The 12,819-nt window shown below is 42.7% G+C and overlaps 1 protein-coding gene across 18 annotated transcripts in view; it reads left to right on the top strand.

Moving 5' to 3' along the window:
- TENM2 (teneurin transmembrane protein 2) overlaps positions 1 to 12,819 on the top strand; it is a 1,151,751-nt gene that overhangs the window by 1,002,278 nt on the left and 136,654 nt on the right. For 14 of the 18 annotated variants that reach the window (XM_086711354.1, XM_086710697.1, XM_086710377.1 and 11 more), the window contains 2 exons: positions 867 to 1,067; positions 2,787 to 2,999. In XM_086711354.1, the coding sequence (XP_086567480.1) occupies positions 867 to 1,067; positions 2,787 to 2,999 (414 nt within the window). The remainder of the gene's footprint in view (positions 1 to 866; positions 1,068 to 2,786; positions 3,000 to 12,819) is intronic. The other 4 variants (XM_086710437.1, XM_086710512.1, XM_025924644.2 and 1 more) reach the window with 2 other exon arrangements.

Genomic DNA, 12,819 nt, shown 5'->3' on the forward strand with positions numbered 1-12,819 from the left:
GCTCACTTTGAGTTGAATCTAGAGTAGGAATCTTCAAGTTACCTACTGGATGCATACCCACTCTGAGTACTTAGATGGCCAAACAGACCATAAAACTAGCAAGAATGACAGTGACCAAAATCTGACCATTAACTCTTCTGACTGACAGTCTGAGGGAATGTCAGTGCCACAGCTAGAGACTCCCCCATTCAGTCCACTCATGATTATATTTAGGAAGATTACCTCTTTGGGATCATTTCCATACCTAGCTTCACCCCTTCTATCCTGCTTTTTTTACTGACTCCTGTTGTAGACGTGTGACAACGAATGGAAACTACTTTTAAACTTAGCCTAAGTGAAATTTAATTAGGAAAGTGACTCATTTATAAGTTTCATTCGTTTTCTTTTTAATCCTTTGTTACCTTCTGAAGTCAAATATTAGTGAAGTTAGAATGAGCCTTCTTTTTCTCTCTGATAGTGAGGGATAATTGGGTTTGGGGATACATGTAGAGATATCACCAGTATTCATGTTCCAGGCTCAGAAGCTCTGATATGATATAATTAAAGTACTAATGTTTAGAAGTACAAGGTTCTCAACATTGAATGACACACCTCTATATCTGGTTCCCACTAAAGCTCTGCTTGAGAAATCCCCTCTCTCTCTTACATTCTCTTCAAGTTGGAGATTCAGTGTTTGGGCACATAAAAATCCTTGAATTCTTTATGGGTTGTTCTTCAAGAGACCACGTAAGTATTACCTGGGCTGCTCCATTTGCTCTCAAGAGGATAAGAATTAGTGAATCACTGGCTTCTTCAGCAGCAAGGTGGTGTCTCATGGCCCACCCCCATGAGTGATCAATACTTGTCCTCTTTGTTTTTTTTTTCAGTTGATTGCTTGGATCCCACCTGTTCCAGCCATGGGGTCTGTGTAAATGGAGAATGCCTTTGCAGCCCTGGCTGGGGTGGTCTAAACTGTGAGCTGGCAAGAGTCCAGTGCCCAGACCAGTGCAGTGGGCATGGCACTTACGTCCCCGACACAGGTCTCTGCAGCTGTGATCCCAACTGGATGGGTCCCGACTGCTCTGTTGGTAAGCCAAGAGGTTTCCTCCTCGCTTTTCCCAATACTCATGCCCTATGGTCTTCCATGAGCCCAAATGGATGGGAATCTACTCTTCTCACTGGGATAAAGGGACTTAGGTTAATTGCATAGGGCCTATCATACTCTCTTCTCAGTCATGAAGTCTGTGATCCTGAGAAACAAACACACACACACAAAAATACCGCAGGTTCTTGTGCCTCGTTTGTTCCATCACTACAAATGGATGAGGGGCCCGGGAGGAATGCTTCCATTTGCATTATAGGTTTTCTTATGCACACTCCCTAAAGGTACCAGAAAACAAAACAGAACAATTCAGTCCCAGACAAACTGAATGGAACGTCCTATAAAACAGAAAAGAGGCTCCCTCGGGGTGCTGTGTGAACATGTTATAAAGCTCTGCAATACTCCAGTGACAGGAAAATAATGAAGTTGCACTATACACTTTATTTTCCTAAAATTAAGAGTATGTGTCTTCCCTCCTGAGTGACCCTAAAAGGGAATGGTTCAACAGTTCAAGCCAGTCCCAACCTACCTGAGAATGGTTCCATTCACAGTGACAAGTGCCTATCCAAGCAAGCGATCATCATTCCGCCCCCTTCCTCTGGGTAGTGAGACAGCTGTCAGATTGCCATGGCAATCAGGAAGGGAATATATGTGAAGCTTTGCCTACAATGGGAAAGAAATGAATATTTCATTCCAAAAGAAAAAAAAGAGTCCGTTAAAATGGGCTATTTTGAGACGTCTTCTAAGCCCACTCACCTCTGGATTCCACACTGATGCTGGTGGTCCAGGCCACGCTCTGCAGAGGATGGGGAAGGGGGAGCCCTCAATCTGAGACCCAACCGTGTTGCCTACATGCTGTGTGACTTTGAGTGAGTCACTTACCCTCCTGATTGGGTTTTCCCTCCCCTGGCACAATGAGCCATGCCTCCCTTAGCAGTCTGTCGTAAGGATGAATGTCTGGCACGTGCTTGTCCTCGAGTGAGAGGTCTGGAACGCCAGCGAGTGTTTATCTGTCTGTCTGTCTCCTCCCCAAGCACAAAAGACTTTGAGCTCCTTTGAGAAAGAGGCTGTGTAAATGCAGCACAATCATAGAGGTCATCATTGCCACAAGGTGCCGATCTGGGTGATGGGTGAGTGTGCAATCATTAGGGGAAAGGAGCTGTGGGGTTCCCAGCTGGCTGGTGGTCAGCTCAGGCTCTCAACAGGGAAAAAAAAAGTCCCAGCTGGCTAGGGAGTCAGGATGCACATATATCTTTTCAGATGGCACCTCCTGGGTAGCTTTGCCAAACTGGATCGCCACTGTGTGACCTCCTCCTGGGATGGCCTCAAGCTCTAGAACAGTGGTTCATTCTCACACTCTAGTGCACATCAAAACCACCTGGAGGATTTGTGAAAACAAATTTCTGAGCCCCATGCCCAGAGTTTCCAATTCAGGAGATCCAAACAAGGCACAAGAATTTGCATTTCTAACAAATTCCCAGGTGATAGTGGTGCTGCAGGTCCAGGGACCCCACTGTGAGAACCACTGCTCTAGAAACTACATAAGAATAAATTAATACCCAGCCAGTGGAGAGGCCTCCCAAGGTGACGCACCTGCTGGGCCTTGGGGCCTGCTCCAGGGACCCAGGCCATGTGTGTGGTCTGGCCTCCAGTGGAGGGTTTTGCCAGCTGTGGTGTTGAGCTGTAATCATTGTTTTTCTTCCAGAAGTGTGCTCAGTAGACTGTGGCACTCACGGCGTCTGCATCGGGGGAGCCTGCCGCTGTGAAGAGGGCTGGACAGGCGCAGCTTGTGACCAGCGCGTGTGCCACCCCCGCTGCATTGAGCACGGGACCTGTAAAGATGGCAAATGTGAATGCCGAGAGGGCTGGAATGGTGAACACTGCACCATTGGTAGGCAAACGGCAGGCACCGAAACAGGCACATATTGCTTTATTTTCATAAATCGTAGATCTATAGTGATGGTCGTGCATTGCAACTGGCTGTTCCTTCAGGGATATGAGTGCTCTACAACATTCCTGCTGCCTCTCCAAATCTTCAAGGGGATAGAGAAGGGAAAAACAAGGTCCCCAACTAGAAAAGTCTTTCCCTTTTTTCCAGAATTCCATATTGGGAGGAAAAGAACAAAACTAGAGAAGCAAACCCATTCAAATTACTGATTCGGGGAGGGAGAAATGCACATGCATGGGAAATTGTCAGGACCTGGAGGTTTCAAGCACCCTACGTGACCGTGGTCTGCAAGTCCCTCCTTGTTGAATACCCTCCCAGCTGGATGGATCACTGGATCCCTGCTTGCCAGCAATACCTGAGCACAGTTGTTTTAGACAAGGTTAGATACAGGCAGGACTCCCAGGTTTCCTGGGTAGCCAGGCACCACTGGAATAGGTTTGAGCACCCTCTTGCTATCCCAAGGCAAGGTGTCATCCTTGGGCTCTTGACCCTCCCCATCACCACCACCACTGATCAACGTCTCCACCTCTAGTCCCATGTCATTCTCACTCAGCCACCTCTCTCTACAAGTTTTTTGATTAAAATTTTTTTAAGATTGTTTTCTTTTTTGAGAAGTAATTGTTCCCAAGTTTCTTCAGTTTTGATTTTGATTGCTTTTGGTCAATATTGTGGTTTAGGGTAGGACAATGCTGGATTGAATGTATCCAGTTATCCCTTTGAGAAGATGGGAGCCAACACTCTTTGGTTTTCCATATCCCTCAGACAGTCAGAGTTATGAAGTTGTCAAATTGAGTGTCATTTTACCTCTAGGATTTGCTTTTGTTGGGTTGAGTTCATGCTCAAGTTGGCTAATACATTCGCTTGCAAGGAAATTCTCGGAGAAGTTTCCAAGCAAACTACTGACTTGCCTTCTTGGAGTTATCTTTGAATCTAGCCATCAAGTTTGGGGGCCTCCCCTCTGTCCTAGCCCCAGGACCCCAGTCAACAGATTGGGTACCTGGAGGGAGAGACAGGGTTAAGAACTTGTCCAGGGCTGACTCATGAGGTCAGACTCAATTTCCCATGCTGTTCATTTGAGTGGTTAAGCAGAGAAAAAGTGAATTCTGCATTATATTTACCCCATTTCCATGTAATTGGGCATCTGAGGGGCAGCGTGCCAATCCAGGCCATGACTATAGCACTGGGACCCTGTCGGGACAGTCTGTTGGCAGTGAATTGTTTCTGCAATCTCTCAGTGATGCTCCAGATACTGCTCCCCTGCAGCTGCTTTCATCTTCTGTTCCCTGCAGAGTCTGGGGGATAATTCAGAAAACTCTCAAGGGAGGATGTGCACAGCCCACTACCAAGACAGTTTACAATTCTTACCAATAGCTTCCTCTCTTCAGGGGTGTTCTTCCTGATGTACTTTTGCATGCCCCATGTGATTTAAAGACTTCCCCCACCCCCCATACCTCCATTGTCCTAGGCTGCTCCCCTCAAAAAAAAAAAAAAAAAGCTCTTGCCAACCAATAACCTCTAGGTAGAAAATCCTACTTTCTTTCAGTTCACACCATCCAGCCTCACCTCCCCTTTGCTCTCCCTTTCCACGTCTGCTGAGGGTTTGCTGCCCCACCATGATGCCTGCTAGCTCTCCCCTACCTACAACTCATCCTCACTCTGGGAATAGCTCACAATAGCGCATCCCAGATGGATTGGAGTAGAGTTTGGAAACTTACAGTCAAAGGGGCCATATCTGACCTGCTGCCTTTTTTCCAAGCTAAAAATAGTCTTCATGTTGATTAAGTGTTGAAAAAAATAAGAGATATTTTCTGACACATAACTATTAAACTCAAATTTCAGTGTCCATTAAACAAAGTGGGGTTTTTTTTGAGGACAGCCACACCCATTCATTGATAGACTGTCAGCTTGCACATTGCATCTTAGTGTTGAGTGATTGCCACAGAGACTGCATGGTCCACAGAGCCATGTGTTACCTGGCCCTGTATAGGAACAATTGGCCAACCCCTGAATTGGAGAGTTGTACAGGGCTTGATGGATCGAGAGGAGAAGAGAGAGGCTGGCCAACATTCACTTTAGGAAAAGGCCTCCAGCTGTGATTTGAAGGTTGTCAGACAAAGGGAGGTCCAGTGTGGAAGTAGGGAGACAATAATGGTTGAATTTAAGTGTGTCTGGAGCCTTGAAGCTGAAATGGGATGATGGCACCTCTAGTCTCAGTAGGAAATTATGGGGATATGGCCAGCAAGAGAACACAGGAGATGTTTTGTTCTAGCAGTCTTATGGGTGAGATGGATTGGGAGAAGATGTCTCTGCTACTTGAAGTGGCTGGTTCAAGTTTTACATGTGTGTGTGCTAAACATACATGAGCTCTCGGGAGACATAGAAAACGGGCAAATTCATGTGTCAGGTAAAGGAAGTAAATGAAAGGAGTTTGGGTTCAGGGAAGTGTCTTGTCCAGAACTGTGATCTCTCGTGACTTTTGGGTTCACTCTATGTAAGTTTACAAAGTATTTGTCACCAAAGTCTTTTCTTGTGAGTAACTAGGGCTCCCTAGTTTCATTTCTAGATAGGTGCTGTATCCTCATGGTTGTGTTCACTGGGACTTGCTCTAGAAAAGCCAAACATACCTTGGTTGTTGAGATTTGCTATTCAGAATGTAGAGATGTTTGGATGCACATAATTGGTTTTTTGTTGTTGTTGTTTTGTTTGTTTGTTTGTTTGTTTGTTTGTTTTCCTTTTCAACCTCTGGCCTCCAAGCTTCTATGTGGAGGTTTAGACTTTTATTTTGAGCAGACACTCCTGTCAATTCATTTGAAGTAAATGTGACAATTTACAAGCCCAGAATTGGTCCTTCTCCTCAGGGATAGAAAAGAAAAGAAAGAGAGGCTTTTTGGTCCTTTCCAAGCAAAGCCTCAAATGCTGTATTTTGAAAAGAGAAAATAAATAAGAATGAAATGGCACCTAGTCTGCAAACAACACATTAGGAAATTTGAGGTAAGGCAGAGCCTAGGTGATTAGTGTTGGGGCACAAGCGTTGTCTGCAGCCTATTTTCAAAAGGTTGTGGTGAGGTGGTGTTCTTAGAATCATTGCCAACAGTCACCTGAACAACTTGCATCATTATTTGTGGATCACATTTATTTTGCTGGAGAAAGCAAGAATATAGATGGGGGTGGAAGGGGGAAGTGAGGATAAAAACATGGACTTCTGAAAATCAAGTAGGATCTATCCATGTTTGGTCAAGTGAATTTCTGGAATTTCCAACTGAATTATTATTTTTTATACTTGGAAATTTAGTACATATTACTAAAGATTTAAATGTAAGGTATAATATTTCAATACTGTTAAAGTGAACATACTGGTAGACTGGATTCTACCAAGCAATCATTCTTATATTACATTTTTCTAACAAGTTAAATATAAGGTATGGCTAAAACCTACAGAATTGCATAGATAAGAAATATGCTTTGAATCCAAATGAACCACAATTCATGTTTATCTTTGGAATATATTAGTATTATTTGGATAAGCTACAGTTTACTCTTATGAATAAATCAGAAAGTGTACTGTGTGGTTAGATTAGTTTTATTCTTTAAACATAATCCTAAAATGGGTTGTTGTTTCTATCACCTGCCATGCCTTTCTGAACTGGGGATTGAACCTCAGAAGACCATCCAAAGACCATGCCAGCAAGGCATAAAGGGACTACAGAATAGGTCAAAAATCACTGTGAACTATAGTAAACTCAAACAAGTGTCTGTTATAAAGAAATGAGGTAATTGTTAGTGTGTTTTGCATACAGAATCATTCAGCGAAGTACAGGGAGAAATAACATTTTGCCGCAGAATGCAAGCCGAGAAACTAAATGCTAATTGAGGATTGTTGTTATCATCTGCTGACTGTGGGCTGTCCAGACATCCGCTCTGAGTAATACAAACTAACACACCCACAGAATAAATCCACCACCACCAGGCACCCACCCTAGGTGAACTGTTTGATGTCTGGGTAGTGAGCAATGCCTGTAGTGGTTGTTACAACTATTTATTTTGTTTGTGTGGTCCTGACCTCCACCTGCATTTCAGAATCATGAGGACTCGATTCCCAGGCCCATATGGGGCTGGGTGACCTGCTGTGTGCCACAAGTCAGAACAGTTTTCTTTTCTCGCTATTGCACTGGGCCCTTCTATTTTTCATCTTTAATTGGTTGGGGAAGGAAATAGGTTCTTGTGATGTTAATAAGGAAAATGAATCTTTACCCAAGGTAAAACCAGCCGTGCGACAATCTGATGTGCTGATTAAGTGATTGTCATCAGAAGTAGACAGGGTCACAGTCCAAGAGGGAGAGAGCTTGAGAGCTACAGGGAACAAGATGGGAAGGAAGTGACTATCAAAATTAACTAACTTCAGACTGAATACAGCTGCTTCTGCATCTTGTTCCAGTTTCATTCTCGGTCATGAAAACATTTTTTTGTAGCTATTATCCTTGAACATTCAAGCTTTCATGACTCCACAATGAGATCAAGTTGAGATTAAATTAGCCACTGTGGAGCCATCCTTACCACCAAGTCTGTGGGAGCAGCTAATTCTCTGATTGGTTAATTAACCTATTCCTCCGGGGGCTCTTATTAGAACCTATGCTAGGAGCTCCATTCTTCTGTGAAGTGAAAACCTGAAGGGATGGTCTTTCACTGTTAAAGATTATGGACAAGCTTTTTGTGGGGTACAAAAGATGTTCTAATTCTGATTTTTCCCCCCACAATGTGCCCAAAATGTGAGCCTCCTCATTGAAGATCAAGAACCACCACATGCCCAGAAGTTCTCTTTGAGTCTGGATCAGGCAGTCTACCCAGGTTTCCTTACCCAAACTCAGAACAAGGACTTGAAGGTAGAAGTTACAGGAACACTTTTTCAATGCACTCAAAAAATAAAATGAAAAGAGAAAAATGTCTTACAAGTAATAAGATTCTCATCACAAGAAAGTGTGATGAGCTTTTCTTGGCCTGGATGTTGATGAAAGGCTTTAAACATTAGTTGGAAAATAAGGCTCACCCTAACTTAATGGCTCAACCATTCACAGAATGGTTATTTTGGTTCTTTTGTCTGTGTGGTCCTGATCTCCAATTGCATTTCAGAATCATGAGGACTCGATTCCTAGGATCATGTGGGGCTATGCAAGTGGAAATGGTCTTTTGTACTGTTTCCTATGTGATTTAGTAATATGTGCCCATGAAAGGAGCTCCCATCAACAAAGAAAAGAGTGGAAGGAGCCTTGATGTTTTAGTTCTGTGGAGAGACAGTGACTTGGAGCATTGATGTGCCATACCCTTAATAGTTTAGATGGTCCTGTTGATGTACCAGCCTGTGGCCCACTGTGCCAGAGCCTGACTCAACAAGTAAATACCTTAATATGGACTGTTACAGTTTGGGACTCTTAGGACAGAAACCCACAGGTGAAAATTAGCATGAGGAAGATTCTACACTCAAAAGAAAACATGTAAGAATAAGAGCTGCTGAAAAGAAAAGCAGCAGGGGGAGATGCTCTGCCATCATGTTATGTAGTGAGTGCTCTGTCACTTGAGCTTTTACAAAGAATCAACTGTTCAATCTATTAAGAAACAGTTCCTTCCAAGTCTTTGATTCTCAGATCCCACATTATTCCCTCAAGAGTTTACATTAAAAGGAAAGGAACACAAAGAGGGCCCTAGAGATCTGAGCTCCCTTTAGATATTTGTGATGGACATTTGCTCGTCACTCTGTCTTATTTGTGGTGCTGTCATGAAGAATAGGTTGATGGAGGAAGGGGGAGATCTGGGTTCTAGGCTTGGCTCTGCCACAGACATTCTGGGTGCTTTTGAAGTAGTCACCCATCTTCCCAGCCTCAGCTTCTTCCTGCTGCAAATGAGAGGGTTGGACCATATAATCACTTTACAGAGTGTAGTCCAAAGACATGAAATGCTTTTCATTGGTGTGCAAATATATTTTGTTGAATAGTTACATAGAGTGTTTAAAAATACATATTTGGAAAAACTATAACTACCTCATCAAACTCATGAATATACTGGTATTATTGCTAAGGGATGTGGCAAAATTGGGTACCAATATCAGGCCTGAGTAAATTTAAAGAAAAATATTAAGTAAATAACAGTGCAGATATTGCAAATATCACGAAAGCAATATGTGATTGACTGAATTTAGAACACACTTGGATGAGATGATCTCTAAGGACTGGTCCATCTCCTGAATTTTATTACTCTGATGCAAAATTATACGAATGGACCACTCTAGCACATTGAAACCTTTCTCTCGGGGCGCCTGGGTGGCGCAGTCAGTTAAGCATCCGACTTCAGCCAGGTCACGATCTCGCGGTCCGTGAGTTCGAGCCCCACGTTGGGCTCTGGGCTGATGGCTCAGAGCCTGGAGCCTGTTTCCAATTCTGTGTCTCCCTCTCTCTCTGCCCCTCCCCCGTTCATGCTCTGTCTCTCTCTGTCCCAAAAATAAATACATGTTAAAAAAAAAAAAAAAAAAGAAACCTTTCTCTCTTCTGCACGGCACAGAGAGGGTTTCCATGTAGGATCCAATAATACACACTTTACATGAGAGGACAGGATACAGTGTAATGTTGGCTCTGCTGATGACGCTTTTTTGAATGGTTGAGGATAGTCGATGATACTTTTTTGTTTGTCTATCTGCTCGTCTCATCCCTAGCATCTCAGGTCCAATTTATATATGGTTAACTATGAGATTTTTTTCTCCATTGAAAAACTTACATAGTCTGAATAATCAGAGTCCACTTTATTCCTTTATATTTGTGGCTTTTTATTTTAAAAATATGGTGTTGAGTACAGGTTTATCTATCTATGTCCATTTCACTTGGATTCGGGGCAAGACAAGCATGATGAACTGCTTAACATACAGGCTTGCATGTCAGTCTATCTGAGATCAAATCGTGGCAGGTGTCCTCACCTTTGTGTGCCTCAGTTTCTTTGTCTGTAAATGGGAATACTGAAAAGATGACCTACCTCACTGAGTTATATGCACAGTACTAGCACAGTTCCTACCATAAAGCAAGAGCCAAGCAAATGTAAGCTAATGTTGTTGTTGTCGTCTTCGTCGTCGTCGTCGTCATCATCATCATCATCATCATCATCATCATCATCCCCCAGGCCCATCACCATCATCATTATCTATTACAAATGTCAGATAAAAGCAAGAGAAGACTATCAAAATAAATTTGTCATTAAGACATTTCTGCTACCTTCAACCTGCCTTTCCTATATACTGCCTCCAACCCGTCAAGCAGTTAGTAGCATTTCAAAAATAACACCTACCCACTACCAGTTTCCCAAGCAAAGTTTTGTTCTATAATTCACTGGCATCGGGTTCTTACAGGGAAATATAAACTAGCTCTCTTACCTGGAAATTGAGCCTGCTTATTTTACCAAACAGCCCACTTACACATGGAATCAAACATCTGAATATCCTCATGTTAATGGAGGCTTATTATGAAATTGGGGTTTGCTTCTTTCAACCAAAATTTCTCCATCTAGATTTTTTTGGACACATTCCAGAGAAGCCAAGAGGTCTATGAGAATTTCCTTTTAATTCTGGGTTTCATTTTTATAATAAGTACAGTTCAAAAGAAAAGTGTTTTCCTTTGAAGTATTAGATTGGAATTATTATTGAATAGAATAAAACTTCAATTCTTTTAAGCCAGCATTCCTCAAACTAGGGACCACAGACATACTCTACAGGAGTTTGGAAGGACACTGTCTTCCTTTAAGAAGGAACCTGGCATTTCTCACGTTGAAGATGCTGCCAGGTCAGTGTCTCTTAGATTACCTTGTCCTGGTCTCTCCTTTTTGGACTCCTTTCCCATTCCTCATGACTCTGAATTCAAAGAATAACTCAGGGAGACTCAACTCTGAACTCAGCTGAGTTACAAATACCTTTTGGAGACTCAAGAATTGCACTGATTGTCCCCTACTGAGCCCAGTCAACTGCACGATTACCCTCATTCCTCCAGTGGTACAATTGCAGGACTCCTTGAAGCAACACCCATGAGTAACATCTGGGGATTCTTTGCAATTCCTTGCTCATCTCCTGGGTTATCAGGAGCCATACATAGTATCCCAGATGTTTATGTAAGAAACAGATTTTGCATTTCCTCCCAAGTTGCCTGCCTAATAGGGTTCAATCTTATACCAAACACTTCTTTCATAGCACTCTATTTCACGAGCTCTTTTCAAAAGTCTTGTCTTTATTGCCTTTGGAAAACAGGGTTCCAGCATTTCAAAAAACCTCCACAGTCAGGGTTTATTGATTTCCTCTTCATCCTTTTCATCATGCATTTGAATGCATAATTATAAGTAGACCCACAGAAGGCCACCATGCCATTGACGGCCTCTGAGCTTTTTCCTTCATGGTTAATAAAGAAAGAAACCACATGAAATAGCAACTAGGAGAAAGCTAAGTATTTCATCATAAACATTCTCAGGATAATTAGAATGGATTAAATTACAAGAGAAAATGCATTTAGTTAATCTTTCCTCTAATTAAAAAAATATCCCTAGTTTTAAATAAAGCGTTTGTTTTTAAAAGCATATTTTCATTGTAATCAATAAGGGGGAGGCCTGTTTTGTCCTCACTGATAGGAGAAAACATCTGCAAAGTAATTAAAAGCTCCCAGACATTGTTTTTTTGGTTTTTTGTTTTTTGCATTTATTATTATTATTATTATTATTATTATTATTAAGATCTGTAAGTAGCCTTCTCAGTCTTTTCCTATAACTTGCACAATGGTATTCTCCACAAGCGACCTCATTTTATGGTCCGTGGTGGTATAACTTGCTTTCTGTTCCCAGATCAGTGAAGATGTGTTTGATGACTCCTGGCCAACAAGGGTCAAGTAAGGAGATTAATTTAGCAGAGGTTTTTATAATTTTCCAAGTGAGGTGGGATGGCAGTCAAAATGAGATGGGTAGGTCACACAAGACACTCCTAAAATAGAACAGGGACACACTCTAGCCTGTCACGGGTTCTATTCTAAGACTGACAGAACCCAAATCACTCCGAGCCCTGTAAGTCTGTCTCACAAGTAAGGAATCATTCACATCATCTCTCCAACTTCATGGCTCATCCCAACTGCAAAGCTCACTCCCCACTCTCACCCCAAACATTCCTAGAAGTTTTCAAGGGTGTCTCACATGCTCATGTTCGGCCCATTTGGATTCTTCAGGCTTGGTCCCCTCGTGGTGATCTGCTGCTTACAGAACTCACTTCAGTGGAGCCCCACGGTATTTCCCCTACTGCCAGGGATTTATCATCCAATACCCTTTGTGCCCACTCGACTAAAGCCCCACTGTGTTTACACAGTGAAGGAAAGAACACCACACTCCTCCACACTGGGAATCTTTATTAGCTGGTTCCAAAAACCTTTGAGAAAACAGCTGTTCATTTTTTGCCTCTAGCACATCTTTCACCCATCATGGTTTTGTCCCACGGCTGGGCTATAGAATAGGCAACACAGGATCCTTTTTGCTTCCTCACCTTCCCTCACCTCAGACACCCTCCATAGACCTGGGGGTCTTGGGGGAGGCTCACATGTTCTTCAAACACACCCAGCCTCTAAATTCCAGTTCAGATCAGTTAGGACCCCTATCGTCTACACAACCAGCCCATTGAGAAAACCTCCTTGTTCCTTCTCATTTAGGTTCAGGGTTGCTTCCATTTTCAGCCAGCTCAACTACAAGTCAAAGAGCCCCTGTGATCTCCCATTCTCATATGAATTATTTTGCA

Source organism: Puma concolor, chromosome A1, assembly GCF_028749965.1.
Source record: "Puma concolor isolate L17-30 chromosome A1, mPumCon1.1.hap2, whole genome shotgun sequence".
Classification (NCBI taxonomy): domain Eukaryota; kingdom Metazoa; phylum Chordata; class Mammalia; order Carnivora; family Felidae; genus Puma; species Puma concolor.